This window comes from Danio rerio, chromosome 7, assembly GCF_049306965.1.
Source record: "Danio rerio strain Tuebingen ecotype United States chromosome 7, GRCz12tu, whole genome shotgun sequence".
NCBI classification, from domain to species: domain Eukaryota; kingdom Metazoa; phylum Chordata; class Actinopteri; order Cypriniformes; family Danionidae; genus Danio; species Danio rerio.
The window spans coordinates 12,958,833-12,980,041 of record NC_133182.1 but is presented as its reverse complement, the minus strand read 5'-3'; the positions used below and the strand labels follow the sequence as shown (position 1 = coordinate 12,980,041).

The following is a 21,209-nucleotide window of genomic DNA, read 5'->3' as shown; positions in this document are numbered from 1 at the left end:
CGCAGTGTTGAAGTTCCCTAGATGGGGAATGGGGGATTCTTTCACTTCAATAGGGAGACTGTTCCAAATTTTTGGAGCATAATGGCTAAAAGAAGTGCCGCCAGATCGCATCAGATTTACAGAGTAAAGAAGTCCAGCGCTAGAAGAGCGTAGCAAACGGTTTGGATTAAATTTTGATAAACAGTCGGAAATGTTGGAATGTGTCATGTTGTGTAGTGCTTTAAAAACTAATCTAAGAATCTTAAAATCTATCCTTTGGTGCACAGGTAACCAGTGTAATTCCATTAATACCGGTGTGATGTGCTCTTGTTTCTTCAATTTCATTAAAACTCTGGCTGCTGCATTTTGTATCAATTGTAACCTCATTATAGAACCCTTAGGTAAACCAGGATAAATAGCATTGCAATAATCAAGCCGAGAGAAAATAAAATCATGAATTAATTTCTTGGCATCATCAAAAGATAGGAAAGACAGATTTTGGCAATAATTCTTAAATGATAAAAACATGTTTTTGTAACTTGCTTAATATGAGATTTAAAATTAAGATCACAATCGAAGAGAACACCCAGGTTCTTTAATTCTTTTTCGGATTGTAAACCAAAAGAACACAGTTCTGCTTCAATCCTCTCTTGCTCAGGTTTTTTTTGCTCACAATAAGAATTTCAGTTTTATCTTTATTCAACTTTAAAAAATTAGTAGTCATCCATTGTACAAAATTGGACATGCAGTTGGAGTGATATGATATGAGTGACGTTTGTGTGTAAAGTTCTTACAATATGAGACATGCTTTCAGAAAATGTGTGTAAAGAATTGGGACCCAGGTAGCAAAGAATTCTGGCCCAGATTTGCCATGAAGCTGGCACAGCAGGCATTCATCTGGCATTGGCATACAGCATGTGGGCCAAACATGGCTCAGGTTTGGCAGAGGCAGCAATGTCTTTAAGGCGGCACACAAGACTTGGGCCAGATATCAAATGTCATATTTGGCCCAGATGTTAAAAATGTATATGTGGGCCATGAAGTTTGGCCTTTCTTGACCCACTTTTAAAATACATTCAAATTATTTTTGAGAAAAGAAAAAAAAATACCAATTGGGCCGCTTTTGAGAAAAATGTGTGGCCATAATACAAATTGCTTTATGGGTTTATTAAACTATTTGCAGTCGTGACACGCTAACATATCTGGCCCAGTTCACTCCCAGTTATGACTTATTATCTTGGCTGAGACTTGGCCCAGATATGGTTCATGTTTGGCCCTTCTAAGGAAGCCAGACTTGGTCCAGTCATGTACTGTAATTCACTGCGGCATGTGGGCCAAGCAAAAGCTGATTGTGTGGGCCAGAGAAGTTTTGCTATGTGGGCAGGCTCAGTTGGGCAAGACCATTTCTCCTATGGCAAAACGTCTTGTGCAGAGCTGCAGTCTAGGACAGCAGCTGCTTAGTATACGGCCTGGTCCAGGATTATGGAAACCTTGGGATCATCTCGTTGCTGGTCTTGGATCACATCAGTGGCACTGTATATACAGTATGAGTGACATTTGTGTGAAGAGTTCTGACAATATGAGACATGCTTTCAGTAAATGTGTGTAAACAATTGGGAAAAACTGTGAGCTGTTCTGGCTGCACCTCGGGGATGAACCGCTGACGTTCAGCCACAGCAGATAAACTGACTTTACCACAACAATATCAAGTTCATGTTACATTTTTTTAAATTAAGGATGAAATATTGTTTTATCTAATTAAAAACCACAAAACCCCAAAAATAAATAAATTCATTTTGAAATCAGCTTTTCAGAGTATAGTTTATTAGCACCTTCATTTTTGTTTTGCTGGTTTATTAGAGATTTGATAACTTGATTCTATTTCTTTATAATAGCTGTAATTTTAATTGTTAAAACTGTTTGCTAAATTATTTGCAGCTTATTCTAATGTATAGTATTTATTCTATCATTTGTAAATAATAATAATAATAATAAAAATAAAATAACAATAATAAAACATATCACTGACTGTTTAACTGTTTATTTACAATAACGACTCCTGATTAACATTTGTAGTTATTTTAATATATTATTTAAAATAATATTAATCTGGGGATTTTCGGAGGCCAGTAAAAATATATATACTTGAATATCATTGATAATTGACTATAATTAATTAAACAGTATGCTGTATAATTTGTTAAACTTTGGTAAATACTGTAATATACACAATAAAATACACTTTGCTTTGGTTCAGAAACAGTATAGTGTTTATTATAAATTACATTATCATGTGATGTGTGCTGAAGTGAGAGTCTAGATTGGTATTATGGAGGGAGCTCTGCAGAGAACAAAAATAGGATCCTATAATGTAATGTGGAACGTTTCATATTACAAGCAGCAAATCTGATTATTTAGCAAAGGTTCTTGTCATCACTGTGAAACTGTTACTGGGTGGCTATATTTGATGCTATTCTAGTACTTTAGCAACTGAAGGGTTTTGTACTGGTTTTAGTGGCTTTTGTTTATCTTGAGTTGATTATACACATAAATGTACTTAAAAATGAAAATACCCTCTACTAAACGTTTTAATACAGTATGGAATCCAATGATCTCATACTTTGAAAAAGCCCTAACACTTCCCCCAAACTAAAACTAATAGAGGTCTATGATTATCAGGATAATGCAATCAATCTCTATGGGCAAACATTACTGTTAAATACTTCCTCATTGTACTATCAAAACTCTGTGACTATGTAAATATTTTTTTCTAATTTAGTATTAATTAAATAATTAATTTTGGTACTATTTCTATATATATATATATATATATATATATATATATATATATATATATATATATATATATATATAAAGAAAAAAAATGTCAAATCCTTGTATGTAATAGTTCTCCTTGTTTTTCTTTCAATAATAAAAAAATGAAAATACCCCATTATGTACTCGACTGATTCTTTTGCCGATTTACTCTTACTTCTTTTTAAACAAAGAGTCGGGAGTAGTTTCACATTAATCCTGTGCTTTGTTGGATAGTGACTTTTGAATTTGTTTTTCTTTTTTAAATAATTCCCAAACGATGTTCAACAGAGCAAGGGAATTTTCACAGTATGTCTGATAATATTTTTTCTTCTGGAGAAAGTCTTATTTGTTTTATTTCAGCTAGAATAAAAGCAGTTTTTAATTTTTCACGAACCATTTTAATTAAAAAAATTATTAGCCCCTTTAAGCTATTTTTTATTGTCTACAGAACAAACCATCCTTATACAATAACTTGCCTAATTACCCTAACCTGCGTAGTTAACCAAATTAAACTTGTTTAGCCTTTAAATGTCACTTTAAGTTGTATAGAAGTGTCTTGAAAAATATCTAGTCAAATAATATTTACTATCACCATGGCAAATATAAAATAAATCAGTTATTAGAGATGAGTTATTAAAACTATTATGATTATAAATTTGTTGAAAAATCTTCTCACCAATAAATAGAAATTAGGGGAAAAAAATAAACAGGGGGTCTAATAATTCTGACTTCAACTGTATATTTGTATGCAGCATTGTAAAAGTAATATTCTCTATATCATTAAGCCAACTACTTTTTTGTGCAATGTTTGTGCTAAGTGCTTTCCACAAGACACATCAGTTCCTAAAGCCTCCACTACAAATGCATCTGACTGTATGTCATTAAGAGTACAATAAAGTGCACCTGTAAGATATATAAGTGTATCTCTGAAAAAGATACCGCCCCAGTGACAGGTTATGTATCTTTGTTTCTGAGTGTGTTCGCTTAAAATACAGACCTTCAGCCTATACAGCTATATCTTCTTTGAGTGAGAAAACGTTGATTGCCACTTTCTGTTGTACACCACACCAATCATTGGCAATGGAAACACAAGCCTGGTCATGTTTTGAACCAAAAACTGTACAAAATGTATGTGGATTTTAAAGGGAAAAAAACTGCAAAAATGCTACAGTAAAAACTGATATCTGGTTAGCATGTTCTAAGTTAAAGTTCACATTAACATAATTCAAGTGGTGCTCACTACAGAGTCACTTGGGCAAAGCTGAACTCCAGCAAGGGAGAGCTTGAGCTCCCGCTCCTCCTTCCTTGCACTTTTTCTACAAGTGATGTCACTGGGGGTTGGGGTTATGGGTGGGTGTATGCATTAAAACAGCTTATAAGAGGACGAGTTGGAGCTTAAGCCCCCCCCCCTCGTTGCAGCTCAAGTGGCTCTGCAGCGAGCAGTTTCTCACATAATTGCCTGCTTGACATTCTTGGTGGTGTAAATATCTGTAAATAAAGCTGTGGTCACACTAGAGTTTCAGCATGCGAAATTCTGTCGTACAACGCTGTAAAAAGGGGTGGGATTAAACAAGATAATAAGACTTTTAAAAAAGCAAGCGATTGGTCCACATTTTTGTCCAGAGAGGTCATGTTTTGATCCTCAATTGGTCTCACACTGTCAATTGAGGTGATTTTGCAGGTCAGAGTTTTACCAAGATTGAACTTTCCAATGCAGCGTAATGCAAATTTTGTCACATAAGCTTGCATTTCATGTTCAAATGCGTATGAATGAAAGTCTATAGGGCGAAAAATCCAGTGTGACCTCAGCTTTACTTGACCGTTCTTGTCATTGAAGTGGATGCTGTTGCAGATCAAAGTGCAGGATTTATTAACAGGAGTTCAATTCATCGATCTGGATGGCAAACAACATAAAACAAACAAAGCAATGTTTGGTACACAGTAAGGCAAGACAAACCGCATCATAATGATACCTAGACTGCTTACAAGAATCAGCAAAGTGTGTGTCAAACAGAGCAGTATATATTGAGCCTTCCCTAAGCCCTGCCCTCCTTAGTTACTGTTGCTACGCCTGTCAAGCTTTCATGCCTGGCACGTCTATTACAATATGTATGCTCCATGTCAGACATTCCCAGGGATATAATTAGTTTAAACAGATAAGATATCTGAGAAAGTCAGACAAAAAAAGGACTGCAGTATGCATTACAGGAGTATACTCACCACATAATTGGCAACCGATTAGAAAATATTTTAATCAAAATTGAAGCTAGGTTAGCCTAGCCGCCTCATACGCTGACCATTCAACAGCTTAGTTCATGCACAGTAGGAGAGGTGACATTTACAAATAATCTAATAACTAATAAACTGTGATTTCCCCTTTTTTAAGCCAAAAAGCCTAGCGTTACTAACAGTCAAGGAAGCATGCATGGACAGTGCTTCTACATCATTCATTCATAATGAACAGCCAGAAAGGGGAAATCGATGAATTATTATCATCATTAACCCATAACAATGGACAGTACCTGTAACTGTCAGAATGTTTGTGCACTTTTTATCCAGTTTTTATTCTAATTTGCAGTTAAGTGGAAGAAATAAATAAACTAAAATGCAAATTAAAGTATAAATAGCAAAAGTGAACAAATAAATTTTCCCTACCAGCAAATATTAATCAGACACCAAATATAAAAGCAGACACTAACCCGCTATAACGTCATCACCAATGACTAAATCTCAAAAAGACAGACAGAAACATCTGTGAATTGTAGCTCTGAGAAGGGCATGAGGCTTATAAATGGCTGAAAAACTGCTGCGGGTAAAGTATATTGATCGCAAGTGCTCAGATTATGATCACATCTCGTTTTGTTTTGTTGATTTGTAATTTCAAATATTGGTAGCTTGAAACAGATGGAAATATAATTGCTGTCAGTATGACTACTATGACGAGGGCTTAAATGAAGCAGAGCTCATAATATCAAGCGGAAAAAAGAAAAAGACAGCTGTGAAACAGAACCTGCTTTGTATGTTTGTAGGAAACACAGTTTAGATCTGTTTATGGTATAGTGTGTGAGTTTTTGCCGTCTATCACTGAATGTGTCAGGAATATCTAAACAAAACCAACTTAACCCTGCTTATTTAGCGCCCCACACAGAGCTTAATCCACGCTGGCATTTCTCCTCTTGGGTTTTAGGCTTTAGAAAGGGAATCAAATTCCACCTCCCTGTCCAAACCTTTAGGATACCGGTGTCAGATTTAAACAATCCATATGCACAACGCTTTGGCTTGTTTCCCTTCCTCAAAAGCTTGACAGACCTCCAGCGCATAGCTTTGGTTGCTAAGCCACAATTGGTGTGTGGCAGTTTTCAGGTGTGGGTTAGCGATGGGTCAATTGTCTGTGTAATCAGACCTTGAGCAGCTCCCAGCTGTGTCTGTGTATAATCAACCGAGAACTGGAACAGGTGCATGTGAGGTGCATGACAGGGATTGTAGTCCTTTTAATGGTAGATTTGTAGTTCTCCAGCGATCTGTAGTCACTGGAGCTTGTAACAGTTTTGCATATTTTGTGGTTTATTTTAAAAGTATTTACACTTTTGAAATTCATTGTGGCAACTTTACGTTGTAAAAAGTGACTTTTATTAACATCTTGTGTAGGTTGGTGTTATATTAGTTGAAAAATTTAAATTTTTCTCTTATGTTGTAAACTTTAATGTATATAAACTATTTCTAATATAATTTCAAATGACTAAAAAGCCACGATTTTCAACATTAAAGGTCGAAAAAGCAGAGATAAAGGTCCCATGATGTAATTCATAACTGTAAATAAATGACAAACACTTGCTAACCACAAAATACGATAACTGTTGAAGTAGATTTTTATTTTCTAAATCTATCGAAAGACATATTTATTTAGGTGAGTGGAGAACCATATGAATCTGCCATTATATGTCTTTGTAAAAAGGTGGTATGTTAAGGCAAGGGGTCATAAAAGAGCACGAGAGAGGACTTGGGGATACACTGCAGAGCCATCGGTTTAAATAGAGATGGAAAAGCATGAAATGTACAAAACATATGTTGAAACTTAATGAAAAGTTGATGAAATATTGTAGTTTACTGTAAATAGAAATGCTGCTACCATATCTTTTTAAAGGGTCACAAAACACCAAAACACATTTTTTGAATCTGTTGACAGTCGTATATGTGTCCCACGCTGCTAAAAACACTATTAGGACACATAAATTTCACTATAAAGTGTAAATTGGTTGTTTTTGCGTTATTTCAAGCAAATTCGTACTTCCGGTTTGAAACAAATTTTTTAAGCTGCGTCACGGTCATGACATAATAGCGTTGTATTCCAGCATGCAGACTGGGAGTCTGTGCCAGAGTGTGTCTTATTACGTCTTACAGTGTGATGCATTAATGCATGAGTAAAGCTTGGTTCAAACCAATCAGCGCGCTCTATTCTGCAACTTCATTAATATTCATTACTGTCACAGTGTTTAGACGACAGAGACACCACATTGTGTTGGCAAAACAAGTGTGAAGTGTTGCTTTTATTGTTTGCTGCAGTTAAGTTTTGTTTTCATTTTCTCTCTGTGAGAGCTCAGACTCACGTGTGGATTAACAGTGTACGCGACGCTCGACAACAATAACTTATGTGTCTAAGGAGGATTATTGTTTACCTGAGAGCTGTTCTCATCTGCAAACGCTGAGATCCGGATTCGCTTGTAGTATTCTCTTCATAAAGACGCGGCTCTAGTTGCTGGTGATTGTCCTGTCTCTACAGATTTGGTAAGTGAGCGACCAGTGCTCTTTGTTTATTCAGTTTGTTCGTATCGACCAAACTATTACACCGAGTGTAAACATGTTAGCACTACAACCAAACTTTTACCTCGTGTAGGGTTTTCACCGCATTTTGTGACCGGAATAACACACGCGGCTTTCTGACGCTACCTGCCGTGTGCATCTAAGTTTGCGGAGGGGTTTTTTCTCTCATTCGCCGTTCGGTATCAAACATTGCATGAAAAAAACGCTTACAGCAGTTCCTCGAATCAAATATCTCGTTTGTAGTGAGGGACATGACTGAATTCCCTGAATGAAAGAGCCAAACTGTATTTTGACTCTGAAACTCAGCGCGCCCAAATAGACACTCCCACACCATGCCTCTTTTCTTCCTCCGACACTCCCCCCTAAACAAAGCTGGACACGCCCACTTTTCTGACTTTTTCCAAAGTAGAGGTGTGAAAACACCCTGCTGAAACGAGGGGGTTTCATGGCCCTTTAATGATAACCCTCTGAATACCACAGCTGTCATTTCATTCTTGTAAACTTTACAGATTGTATTTTCAAGTAAATACAGCAGCCTAATTACTTTACAGTTTGTGATTTCCATCCCTGAACTTGTTTTGTGACCAAAATGAACGTCCTACAATTCACGACGTACACAGAAACCCATTTTTCCCATATTTAACCCCCTTAGTGAACCCCTAATCCTCATTCTTCTCTACTGCATCTCAGCTATGAAGAGACTTTACTGGCAGCTCATAAAAAGCTCTGGCTTCATTAAGAGCCGAATGTAGACGGCAGACAGATATTCCCCGCGGTGCAGACAAAGACACGAGCACAGTTATTAGAGCCGTCCATGCATCGTATGTACTGTATGTACTCGGCCGCTCTGTGTTCGCTATCAGCGCCTCGAGCTCGGCCATTTCAGGACTATGATATCAAGATGAAACGCATCTCCCAGAATATCTTTGTGATGCTGCCACTTCTGTCGCATGCTATGAGATGAAATACACTCCCAGCGCACAAAACACACAGAAATCAATAACGGCGGCCACCTGGGAGATAGAAAAATTTCCAGAGATGAGGCCAGAGAGGTATGATTAGAGCCGAGAGGAGATGGCAGAGATTACAATGAAATGGAGAGACGGTCACTACAGCGCGCAGATGAAAATAGCGACTGGTGTATAGTTCAAAATGTCCCTTTGGATGGTATACGCGGTGAAAGCTATTAACAGCCTGCCATGGCAAAGAGGGCTCTGTGGTCCGAATACTAAATGTGATCTAAAGCCCCTGCAGATACAATCACATAGCCAGCAATCAATGCATTTCTCCTGGCACTCTGATTTGCTTGAGTGGTTAGCAGCATGTCTGCACACAATCCCTTCTGTTCGCTTAGTGTGTTGTGTTTGAATGGCAGGAGCTGTATTAATATTCCTCTGGTGTTTTTTTTTTTTAAGTCAGTATGAAACGGAAGTTAAGATTGCACTTTTTTCCTATCTTGTGATGAACATCTATTTAAAGTGTCGTGAAACGAGAAGTACAATTTAGGGTGGTGCATGATTTTGTCCTTTGGGAAACAAAGTTGCTTACAAAATAGAACAAGATCACGAAGGAACAAAAGCAGGACAGAATGAGACATGCCCTGATGGACCCCCTCCAAAGGTCTGATAACAACGCTCTAAAGGACTTATAGCACCACCTTAAAGGACATATAGCCCTGCCAAAAAGAACTGATAACCCATCCTCTAAAGGACCAAAGGGCTGATAACACCACCCTAATGGACTGATATCTCCACCCCTTAAAAGAAATGATAGCCATATCTGTAAAGGACTGATACCCCCTTGCTTCTTAACGATCAATGGCCCACCCCCTAAAGGACTGATAGCTCCACCCCTAAAGGACTGATAGCCCCACCCTCTAAAGGCCTAATAGCTTCATCCACTAAAAGACTGATAGCCCCACCCTTCTTAAAAATCAATAGCCCACCCCCTAAAGAACTAACAGCCCCACCCTAAAAGACTGAAAGCCCCACCCTCTTTAAAGACCAATATCCAACCCTGCTAAAGGACTGATAGCTCCACCCCTACAGGAATGATAGCCCCACCCTAAAGGACTTGATAACTCCACCCCTTAAAGGACCAATAGTCCATCCTCTAAAGGACTGATAGCCCATCCCCTAAAGGGCTGATAGCTCCACTCCTAAAGGGCCGATAGTCCCACCCTCCTTAAGGACCAATAGTCCACCCCCTAAAGGACCGATATCCCCACCCTCCTTAAGGACCAATAGCCCGCCCCCTAAAAGACTGATATCCCACCTCCTAAACAACCAATGGTCTACCCCCTAAAGAATCGATAGCCCCCCCCCCTAAAGGACCAACAGCCCATACCCTAAAGAACTGATAGCTCCACCCCTAAAGGACTGACAGCTCTACCTCCTAAAGGACTGATAGCCCCACCCTCCTTTAGGACCAATAGCCCATACCCTAAAGAACTGATAGCTCCACCCCTAAAGAACTGACAGCTCCACCTCCTAAAGGACTGATAGCCCCACCCTCCTTAAGGACCAGTAGCCCATCCCCTAAAGAACTGACAGCTCCCCCTCCTAAAGGACTGATAGCCCCACCCTCCTTAAGGACCAGTAGCCCATCCCCTAAAGATCTGACAGCTCCACCTCCTAAAGGACTGAGAGCCCCACCCTCCTGAAGGACCAGTAGCCCGCCCCCTAAAGGACTGATAGGATCCTCACATAGTGTCAGTCTAATTCATACACTGCTTCTAAAATATTCATCTGTTAAAAAAAAAAGAACTGAATCAGGTTAAATTTTAAGATAGTCATCTTCTCAAGAGTTCACACTTAACTGATGATTGATAATAAAGCGTATTTGGCATGCTGTCCTGGGAAGAAGTGCTGAGCTCAGAATATCCTTGAGCCCAGGGCTTCCTCCTGTTTGAGGGGTGAGAGGAGAGTTTGACCTCAGGTAGGTCTCGAGAACTCCCCTACTTGTGAACTGTTGAGATATACTGTATCTGTCTTAGAGTTGCCTTAGGATACTGTTTTGAAGTAGTCAATTTACTTATGGTGTATGTCTTTGGACTGTGGGAGGAAACCGGAGAACCTGGGGAAAACCCACGCAAACATAGGGAGAACATGCAAACTCATGCGAACGAAGACGAAGATGACTTGAGTAGAAAGCTCTGGTGATTTATAATGTGTCAGAAATCATCTAATTGGTGCAAATATGCTGTGGCAGCTGTGTTCAATCATAGGCACGTGATCCTCTGGAAATTAGTTTATAAATGACCCACACGAGTGGAAAATTCACTCGAGGCCAAAACATCCTGTGAGTAAACTAGAGCAAGTGACGTGATGCACGTTTTCCCTTCACATTTGGTGTGCACCCAGCATAAGATTCAAGATACAGGCATTAAAACTATGATGACCAATTTTAAAATTATTAAAATAGATATATACTCACCGGCCACTTTATTAGGTACACCTTACTAGTACCAGGTTAGACCCATTTTGCCTTCAGAACTGCCTTAATCCTTCGTGGCATAGATTCAACAAGGTACTGGAAATATTCCTCAGAGATTTTGGTCCATATGGACATGATAGCATCACACAGTTGCTGCAGATTTGTCGGCTGCACCTCCATGATGCGAATCTCCCCTTCCACCACATCCCAAAGGTGCTCTGTTGGATTGAGCTCTGGTGACTGTGGAGGCCATTTGGGTATAGTGAATTTATTGTCATGTTCAATAAACCAGTCTGAGATGATTTGAACTTTATGACCTGGAGCGTTATCCAGCTGGAAGTAGCCATCAGAAGATGTGTACACTGTGGTCATAAAGGGATGGACATGGTCAGCAACAATACTCAGGTAGGCATTCCCCTCTGACCTCATCAGAACTGCCGCTCACTGGATATTTTCTCTTTTTCAGACCATTCTTTGTAAACCCTAGAGATGGTTGTGTGTGATACTCAGACCAGCTTGTCTGGCACCAACAACCATGCCATTTTCAAAGTCACTTAAATCGCCTTTCTTCCCCATTCTGATGCTCACTTTAAACTGCAGCAGATTGTCTTGACCATGTCTATATGCCTAAATGCATTGAGTTACTGCCATGTGATTGTACAATACAAAAATCAGTAAAAATCTGCACTGAGGATTTCAGGTCAAACTATTTTTTTTAAAAAATAGAATATTTGAAGTAAATCACATTGTAATCACAAATGTTGCATCACAACAAATTATTCCCACTCATTTGACAAAACATTCAAGCCTGAATTAAAGTGCTTTATTCATTTATTAGTGACTCATTCTGGACATGTAATCTGTGATCGAAAATAAGAAACTTCAGTTTTTCATCTTTTAAATGATGTTTGCCATTTTTTTATAGAAGCTTCTTCTGCCCACTGAAGGCTGAATTAATTTATTCAAATAAGCACAGTAAAAAAGTAATATTGTGAAATATTCAATATTATATAAAAAAATCTAACTGAACATTTTTAGTGTTATTTATTCCTGTGATACAAAGCTGAATTTTCAGTATCATTACATAAGTATGCAGATTTCTCTTATATGCTGATTTGCTGCTCACTAAAAATTATATTTTGTTTTGGTATTCACCCACAGTGCTTGCATGGCAGAACTACATCCAGATTCCTTAGAGATTGTGGTTTACTTCAAACCTCTAACCCTAAGATGCAAGCTCCTGTAACATAACGGCATTAAAAACATGTTTTGAACATAACCTCAGATGTGCTATAATTTACCATTATGCACTGAAACGAGCTCAAAGAAAAGCTATTTGTCTCTTTTGGTTCTGATAAGATCATGGTAAACAAATCATTAAAAAGCTGCGCGGAGGAAACAGGCTGTGCTTGATTTTAATCATGAAAACCTGCTTTAAAGCAAATCGCCTTTTAATCATAGATGTTATACTACAAAAAGCCATTCTCCCTCATTTCACAAAACATTTGATCATGAATTAAGGTGCTTAATTTATTCATGACTTATTGTGAACATTTTAAAAAATGTGAGAAATTATTAAAAGTTTTACTTTTTTGTACTCTTTTGCTCAGTAATGTTGTATTTATTTGATCTATAGACTGACTAAAATATATTTAAATGACTTTTTAAATATATTTTCTATATTATATAATTTAATAATAATACAAATGGTACTATCACGTTTGGTCAATAGAAATTAATTAAAGCATTCATTTTCACACACACAAAAAAGCTGTTCTATGCTATGAATGACCATTGCATGAATTTAATATAGTGCTTAATTTATTTAACAACTTGTTTGAAATGATACTATTGTGGTTTTGATACAAAATAACTTGTCATGAAGAACATATCTGTGAAATTTATCAGCAACTATCAGCTATTAGCTACTCTTTTAGCTTTAATATGAAGCATTAGTTATTAAGTTTGGCAGTCCATTTTTAATCTAAAAATAACTATTACATTTTAAAATTGATGTGTTTTGCATATATATACACACACTAACACACACACACACACACTAACACACACACACACACACACACACACACACACACACACACACACGTATATATAGTGCATCAGGAGAGTATTCATAGCGTTTCACTTTTTCTACATTTGTTTATGTTACAGCCTTATTCCAAAATGGATTAAATAAATTTATTTTCTCAAAATTCTACACACAATACCCCATAATGACAATGTGAAAAAAAGATTTTTTGAAATTGTTGCAAATTTATTCAAGATAAAAACCTGAAAAATCACATGTACAGAAGTATTCACAGCCTTTGCTCAATACTTTGTTGATGCACCTTTGGCAGCAATTACAGCCTCAAGTCTTTTTGAATATGATGCCACAAGCTTGGCACACCTGTCTTTGGGAATTTTTGCCCATTCCTCTTTGTAGTACCTCTCAAGCTCTATCAGGTTGGATGGGAAGCGATGGTGTGCAGCCATTTTCAGATCTACACAGAGATGTTTAATAGGATTTAGATCTGGGCTTTGGCTGGGCCACTCAAGAACATTCACTAAGTTGTTGTGAAGCCACTACATTGATATTTTGGTGGTGTGGTTTGGATCTTTGTCCTGATGAAAGATGAACTTCTGTCCCAGTCTGAGGTCAAAAGCAAGCTCTAGGAAGAGTCCTGGTGGTCTCAAACATCTTCCACTTACTGATGATGGAGGCCACTGTGCTCATTGGAACTTTCAGAACAGCAGACATTTTTCTGTAACCTTTCTCAGCCTTAAGCCTAAAGACAATTCTATTGTCTTCATGCTTGGTTTGTGCTTTGACATGCACTCTCAACCCTGTGACTTTATATAGACAGATGTATGCCTTTTCAAATCATGTCCAATCAACAGAATTTACCACAGGTGAACTCCAGTTAAGCTTTTGAAACATCTCAAGAATGATCAGTGGAAACAGAGCTTAATTTAGAGCTTCACGGCTGTGAATACTTCTGTACTTGTGATTTTTCAGGGTTTTTATTTTTTATAAATTTGCAACAATTTCGAAAACTCTTTTTTCACATTGCCATTATGGGGTGTTGTGTGTAGAATTTTGAGGAAATAAATTATTTTAATCTGTAACCCCACCAGTACTGTGCCTTCCAACCCGCTGCGAGCTGGTATCGAACTGGCAACCTTTCACATGGGAGGCGGTTGCTCTACCAAGGAGGCTGAAGACCACAGCCTTTAGCATCTGTCACCAGAGCTCCTTTAGAGGTCAGAGGAGTTGGCTTTACCTGCACAGCACTTACTAGCTGGCCTCCGTTACACTCACCCCCCTAAACCTCACTCCCATCCTGGTCACGGCACCAATGTAACCCCACCGGTGCTACGCTACACAACCCGCTCCGAGCTGGTATCGAACAGGCGACCTTCCGCATGGGAGTCAGTTGCTCTAACAAGAAGGTTAAAAATCTATTTTGGAATAAGGCTATAACAAACAAATGTGTAAAAAGTAAAGCACTATGAATACTTTCTGGACACTGGACTGGTCTCTGGACTTTTTTAATCCACACATTATAATGCATTACAGGTTTGCATTCTGTGCAAAGACTGAATGCTGTTCTGTAATGTGGCCAAAATTACTTTTTGAGTGAACTATCCCTCAGTCGATTGTGCCGACTATAGAACTTGATTTTCAATGTAGTTCTTTTCAATGTTTTTTTTTTACATTTGGTTATTACTGCTGCATTTTAAAGGGATAGTTCTGTTTATATTCATGTTTATTTAGTTTTTTTTATTTCATTTTATAGTTCTTCTGTCATAATTTACTCACCCTCCACTTGTTCAAAACAAATATTTGGAAACCACTCACTTCCATTTGTTTTTCCGTCTAAGGGAGTTAATAGTTACAGATATTCAGCATTCTTCTAAATATCTTCTTTCTTTTTTTTCAGCAGAAGAAAGAAACTTTGGAACTTCGTGAGGGTTAGTAAATAATGAGTAAATTTTCATTTTAGGGTGAACTATCCTTTCATATACAAGTAGCTGTTCTAAGATCAGCACCTCCATCCATAGTAAAGATTCAGTGTATTTGTCCGTGCAGGAGGCTGAGAACAAATTCACCAACTCCGAGGAAATAAACCACCTGTACGATGCCAAACAGCGGCGCGATGACCAGTGCACGACAGTAAGACCCCTTTAAGAAAGCAGACGGACCCTCGTGACGGAGAATCTTACTATCGGAAAGATAAAGAGAGATGGTCAGTACATGTACATAAGAAACTAAAGAGTAAAGTGTGTGTGTGTGTGTGTGTGTGTGTGTGTGTGTGTGTGTGTGTGTGTGTGTGTGTGTGTGTGTGTGTGTGTGTGTGTGTCAGTTTACCTGATACAGTCTCTGACTCCACTGTAAGTGTCCTCATGATGTCCTCGGGACAAAGACTGAAGCCTGGTCTTTATCACTGCAGCACACACACACATACACACAAGCAGTCATACAATTAGTCTGCTTTCACAAAATGTCCCATATTATATTAAATCTTTTATATGAGTAAGTTCATTCATCCATTCATTAATTTTCTTTAAGGCTTAGACCCTTTATTAATCTGGGGTTGCCACAGCGGAATGAACCGCCAACTTATCCAGCATATGTTTTACAAAGCGAATGCCCCTCCAGCCACAACCCACCACTGGGAAACTGGGAAGGGCATCTGCTGTGTAAAACATATGCTGGATAAGTTGGTGGTTCATTCCACTGTGGCAAACCCTGATTAATAAAGGGATTAAGCCTAAGAAAAATGAATGAATGAATGACCCCCAAAATGTTAAACATTACTGGCAATCTCGTCAAATGCAAAACATTGACCATCTTACCATCCACAGGATTGACCGCAACCGCTGCGGCGCAGCCTGCAAAACAGCCGGACAGGAAAGAGATGTAAAACGGAGCCGAACCATCAGCGTTTCTTCTGCCCAGACTATTCAGGTTAGCAAACAGTGGGAAGTAGATGATAGAAAAGGGCACATCCCTGAGGGAGGGAAAACACCAATAAGAGACAAAGAATGCAAACAAAGCCTACCCTGGCTGAAAGCATCCCACAGTTTGAGTACCGTAATAGAGTGGCCCCCAGTCCCGTATAGAGACCAGCGATGCCTTTGTGCTTCAGCAGATTTCTGGAGAGCTGGAGAGCTGAGGGAGACTTCAAATGAACAGTGCGGTCTTTGGCCCGGCCCCTTACAGCATCCGGACCAATCATCTTCCTCTGGGCCTCTGTCAGAGATAAAGTTGAGAAATTGTGCAGTACATACAGTTGAAGTCAGATTTATTAGCCCTCCTGAATTATTACTATTACTAAAATATTGTTTATTTTGTTCTCCAAGTTCTGTTTAACAGAGAGAACATTTGTTTTCAGCACATTTCTTGTAGATTGGCTTGTAGATCGCTGGAAATCATTCACATTCATTTGGACTACAAACCCTGTCATGCACCTCACACACACACCTGTTCCGGTTTTTCGCTGATAGCACACATGCAGACACATCAGGGGTGCTCAAACTTTTTCTGAAGGGCCAAAAATCAAACTTGATTGAGGCTAGTGGGCTGGAGGAAAATTAGTTGCCATGGGTAATTTCTTAATTTATTAACATTTAAAAATGACTAGAAAGCATAGCTTTTTTTATTAACTAATACAGTATTTTTTAATTTAATTAATTTTTTTTTCATTTTATTATGAACTTATTACAGCAAGCTCTGTGCAACTCTCTTATGGTCATCCACTGAAGCTAAGCAAGGCTGCGCCCGGTCAGAATATGGATGGGAGACCACATGGAAAAGATTGCTGCCGGAAGTGGTGCTAGTGAGACCTGCAGTCTATGTGGGTCCTAATGCCCCAGTTTATTGATGGGGGACTCTGTACTGCTCATTGAGCGCCATCTTTTGGGTGAGACAATATATTGAGGTCCTGACTCTCTTTGGTCATTTAAAATCCCAGGATGTTCTTCGAGGTTTAACCCCGGAGTAATGTGATGTAGGATGCTGTCAACACAGGGGCAAACAGATGTATACAGGAAACTGTTGGAATAGTGAATCAATTCCATGCGTGTTCAATAAAAAAGGTCAGGAGAGTTTTTACTTCAATGTCAAAAATCGTAACAATTTATTGGATACAAATAAATAATTCGATTCACAGAGTTCTGTTATCCTCAATGCAATGCAAAAGTTACACTAAGTAGGTGCGTAACCACTTTCATTCCCTGACCTCAGCTTATATGCAGGGGCGGACTGCCCATCTGGCAGACCGGGCACTTTCCCGGTGGGCCGACGTACTTTTTGGGCCGGGCTGATCATCGTCTTATGATCTGATCGGCCCATAAAAGGCTTAGCAGCCTATTGTTTTTTTTCTGCCTTATTAATTGACGCTGCTGTGATCTGTGACTCTCTGAAAGTAAGATGCTTTTTTTTCCCCGGACAGACAGACCGGGCCGGCCCATGTGACACTCTGCAGCCCATTGGATCTTTTCTGTATTGACATTGGGCTGGCCCAATCACAAACTCCTATTTTGGGCTCTGTATAAGCGTGCGTCGTCTGTGTTTATTTGTCAAAATAGTCGAGAGTCAGAGAGTAACGCAAGGGAGGTGCAGAGAAATCGCGGGAAATACACCGGCGTTTCATTTTGTGGTTCTGAAAAGTTCTCAGTTCATTCTAGTCACGGCTAAAAGCGCAAATCACGTGACCACACACACTCTGCCAAGAGCTGCAGCCAGTAGTTCAGCGGGTGAGCATAAACCCCAGGTGAGAGTATAGTGCATGTCAGACAGTTCATCTGCTGGATGATCTCATCTCACTATAGTTGTTAAACGTGACATTGAATTCATTTTGTTGTTTTGGCTAAGTGCATAGATAAGCTAATATATTAATTTATGTAACCACATACACTGATTCTGCATATTGACTGATTGCTTACATTTATCATATAAATTTATTGTACGTTATACTGTTATAATGGCCATTATTAATTATTAAAACTGATATTCTGCAAAAGAGACGGGGTAAAGTTTGTTCTTTTCAAAGAAAATGAAAGGAGACAGTTATATTTAAGCCCTGTTTTGTTATACATATGCAGAGTGAAGATGACGCTCATATAAATATGCAGCTGTTAATCATAATATCAAAATGACACAAATTTGACTTATATTATGTTTTCATTGTTTAGATGGTGAAACAGCAAGCAGGATGAGGTGAAAGAAGTTATAAAGTACACTGTTCCCTTTAAAGATTTAACCATGCATCACCAGGCAGTTTTTGTTATGTTTATTATTGAATATAGGCAGAGTGAATAGTGTGTTGAATAAGCTAAATTGGCTGTAGTGTATGAGTGTGTGTGAATGAATGTGTATGGGTGATTTCCAATATTGGGTTGGGGCTGAAAAGGCATCTGCTGCATAAAACATGCAGGAATAGTTGGCAGTTCATTCCACTGCGGCAACCCCTGATAAATAAGGGACTAATGCGAAGAAAAATAAATGAATGAATAGTGTATTTTTTAGAACTCAACAAATATCTTTATGGACAGTATACAGAAATTAAATTGAGATTAAAGTTTGTATTTATTTATTTCATATATATGGCTTTTGTGTTTTATAAAATATGAGTTGATTAAAATACTGGACGTGCATAGATAGCATTTTGATTGAATGTAGTGGGCCGCTCTGGCCCAAAATGCCAGGCCCGATATTTTGCCCCAGTCCAGCCCTGCTTATATGGCAGCTGATATTAACGGGTGGAATTTGTCATTTGTCAATCATTCTCCAGTCCACCATTGACCGCACTCCAGACAGAAGTCTTCTTTTTCTACAAATGTTCTGCACAACAATAAAAGCATAAGACTTTTCCCAACTGCACATATTCTGTTCAGTTTTGACATCTTTCTGCTGATAGGAAGATTCTGCAGAGTTCAATTTAATTTTGGACCAGCATTTATCTACTCCTGCAAAAATGCTTCATTAATATGCAAAACATATGAGACTCGAGAAAAACGTCAGTTAATATACAACCTTTAAATGACCAATACAAATAATTGTTTAAGGAAAAGAAAAAGAGACAAAAAATAATAAAAAAATAAAGTCTTTTCCCAACGAAACCAAGACACGTGGTCAAAACACTGAAGAAAAGTCAGTACAGCCAATGTGCGCGTCTGGTGTGCGGTACTTTAAACTCTCATGTGTGTGCCATGTCGCGGCGCTGAGCGGCGCATCTGCTGTGTGATGCCCTTAACTGTACTGCTGATGGCCCGAGTTCGAATCTCGACTTAAGCAAAATGACATTGCGACTTGTATTTTAATAATGTTACCTTTTTATGATCAAAACAAGACATTTATTCGCAAAGTGTTCATTCGGATATCAGACCAATGTTAAAACAAAACTCGTTACAAGGACAGAGCATTTAAAAACTCTATAGCATATAAATCTATAGCTGCATCTCCCTGGATTCAAACCCATCATCATCTCTGCTTGCTTGTCTGGAACTCTCAAAGCTTCACTAAATCCCTTGAAGCCTCAACTCTACAACATGAGGTATAATACCTCAATTAGCTTAAAGGGCCATGACAAAGGGCAAAGGGCAGAAGTGGGTGTGGCCAGCAGAGCAGGGGAGAAGGAGGGGAGAGAGCATCTGTTGTGTTGTCAGTCGGTTCACAAAATGAGACACAAACCATGAGGAGACGCATGATTTTATAGTTTACAAAGTTAAAATGCAAAGAAATAAACAGTAATTTAATGCCCTGCTACATTCATAATTTTATATACAGATAACCACAATTTATATCATTATAAAGATAATCGTGTTAATTTTATAAACACTAAATGAGGACTTTTCCCCTCAATCCTCGGGTCTGAATGGAGACTCAGTGCAGCAGGTCTATGCCCTGTCTATTTTAACTATTAGCCCTGCTGGCTGGTAATCTTGATGATTTAGGCGAACACAGCAGCACGGCAATGTGTCTAAATGTGATCGAACTCCTGATAAAAGACAACGTCCTCCAACGTTCTCCAATTCTCATATACCTCTCCCGACAAAAAATGCTTGCAGCATACACAATTTTGCTGTATTGGCCCTGACAGGATCGCGGGGAAACACATGCAACAAACCCCGTGGATCATGGAAACAAACACATACGACCCTTCATGAATGGCTAAATACAGCGTGCCGTAAGTCTGCGGACGCATCTCACCCAGTCATCAGAGTAGCATTTCACAGCTGAGCTTGGCATTGGCAGCCAGGTCTGCTTTGTCTTCGGAAAGCATGTGCTCTCATGAATATTTAAGAAGCCGGCTCTTCTCATAGGATAAGAAAACTCCGCTATGAATAATAATGAGAAACCGACGCGTCAGCTTTGCACTTGCAGTCCTGCGCTACGTCGCCAATTTTGATCATGTCCTAAAATTATTTTAAACCCGGAAGCTAAAATTAGCTGACAAAAGCTCAAAATGATCCAGTTTTCCCCACAATTAAAGCTAACAGGTGCTAACATTGTCCTAACTGATGCTCAACACACACACATCTGTTAAAAAAAAAAAAAAAAAAAAGTACTTGAGGGTTTCGTGAACCTTTAACTGTTTCTTTGCTGAAGTTGTTCAAGAGCAATACATAAAAATGACCACTAGGTGTCACTGTAAAGGCTGGTTTTGAAACATTTGGAAGCTTCGACACATTTGCTTAGACTTTTACAGTGTTTCATAAAGCTTTCCTTTGCCCACCACTAGTCCTAGTATTTACAAACAGTATAACAAGACTGAGCAATGAGTGTCTCAAAGTGAGCCGTATATATGTGTGTGTAATCAGTACTTGAGCAGCATCAGCTGTGTGAGTGTAATCAATGGAGACTTAGAGCAGGTGTGTGTGTTGCATGACAGGACTTGTAGTTCATATTGAGACAGGATTGTAGTCCGTGTAAATGTGAATCAAGGAAAGTTAGATCACTGGTGATCGTGACACCCAGCATCCTGGCTAAATTTGCCCACTGGCCTCTGTTCATCATGGCCTCCTAACCATGCCCATATCATAACTGGCTTCATCACTCTGTCTCCTCTCTATCAGCTGGTGTTAGGTGTGCTTTTAAATCAAAGTTTACAATGGGCCAGCTTTGGCCTGTGAGCCGTGTTTTGGGCATC

At 38.8% G+C, this 21,209-nt stretch overlaps 1 protein-coding gene across 2 annotated transcripts in view; it reads right to left on the bottom strand.

The window, feature by feature from the left end:
- slc25a22b (solute carrier family 25 member 22b) overlaps positions 1-21,209 on the bottom strand; it is a 473,977-nt gene that overhangs the window by 435,186 nt on the left and 17,582 nt on the right. Inside the window, exons 8-11 of one of the 2 annotated variants that reach the window (XR_012383166.1) lie at positions 16,150-16,309; positions 15,913-16,067; positions 15,425-15,500; positions 14,194-15,278 (exon numbers count right to left, since the gene is read on the bottom strand). Coding sequence is in view for 1 of the 2 variants with exons in the window: in XM_009302949.5 (XP_009301224.1) it covers positions 15,125-15,278; positions 15,425-15,500; positions 15,913-16,067; positions 16,150-16,309 (545 nt within the window). In the remaining variant the exon portion in view is untranslated. Of the gene's footprint in view, positions 1-13,111; positions 15,279-15,424; positions 15,501-15,912; positions 16,068-16,149; positions 16,310-21,209 lie in introns of those variants that run through there. The other variant, XM_009302949.5, reaches the window with a different exon arrangement.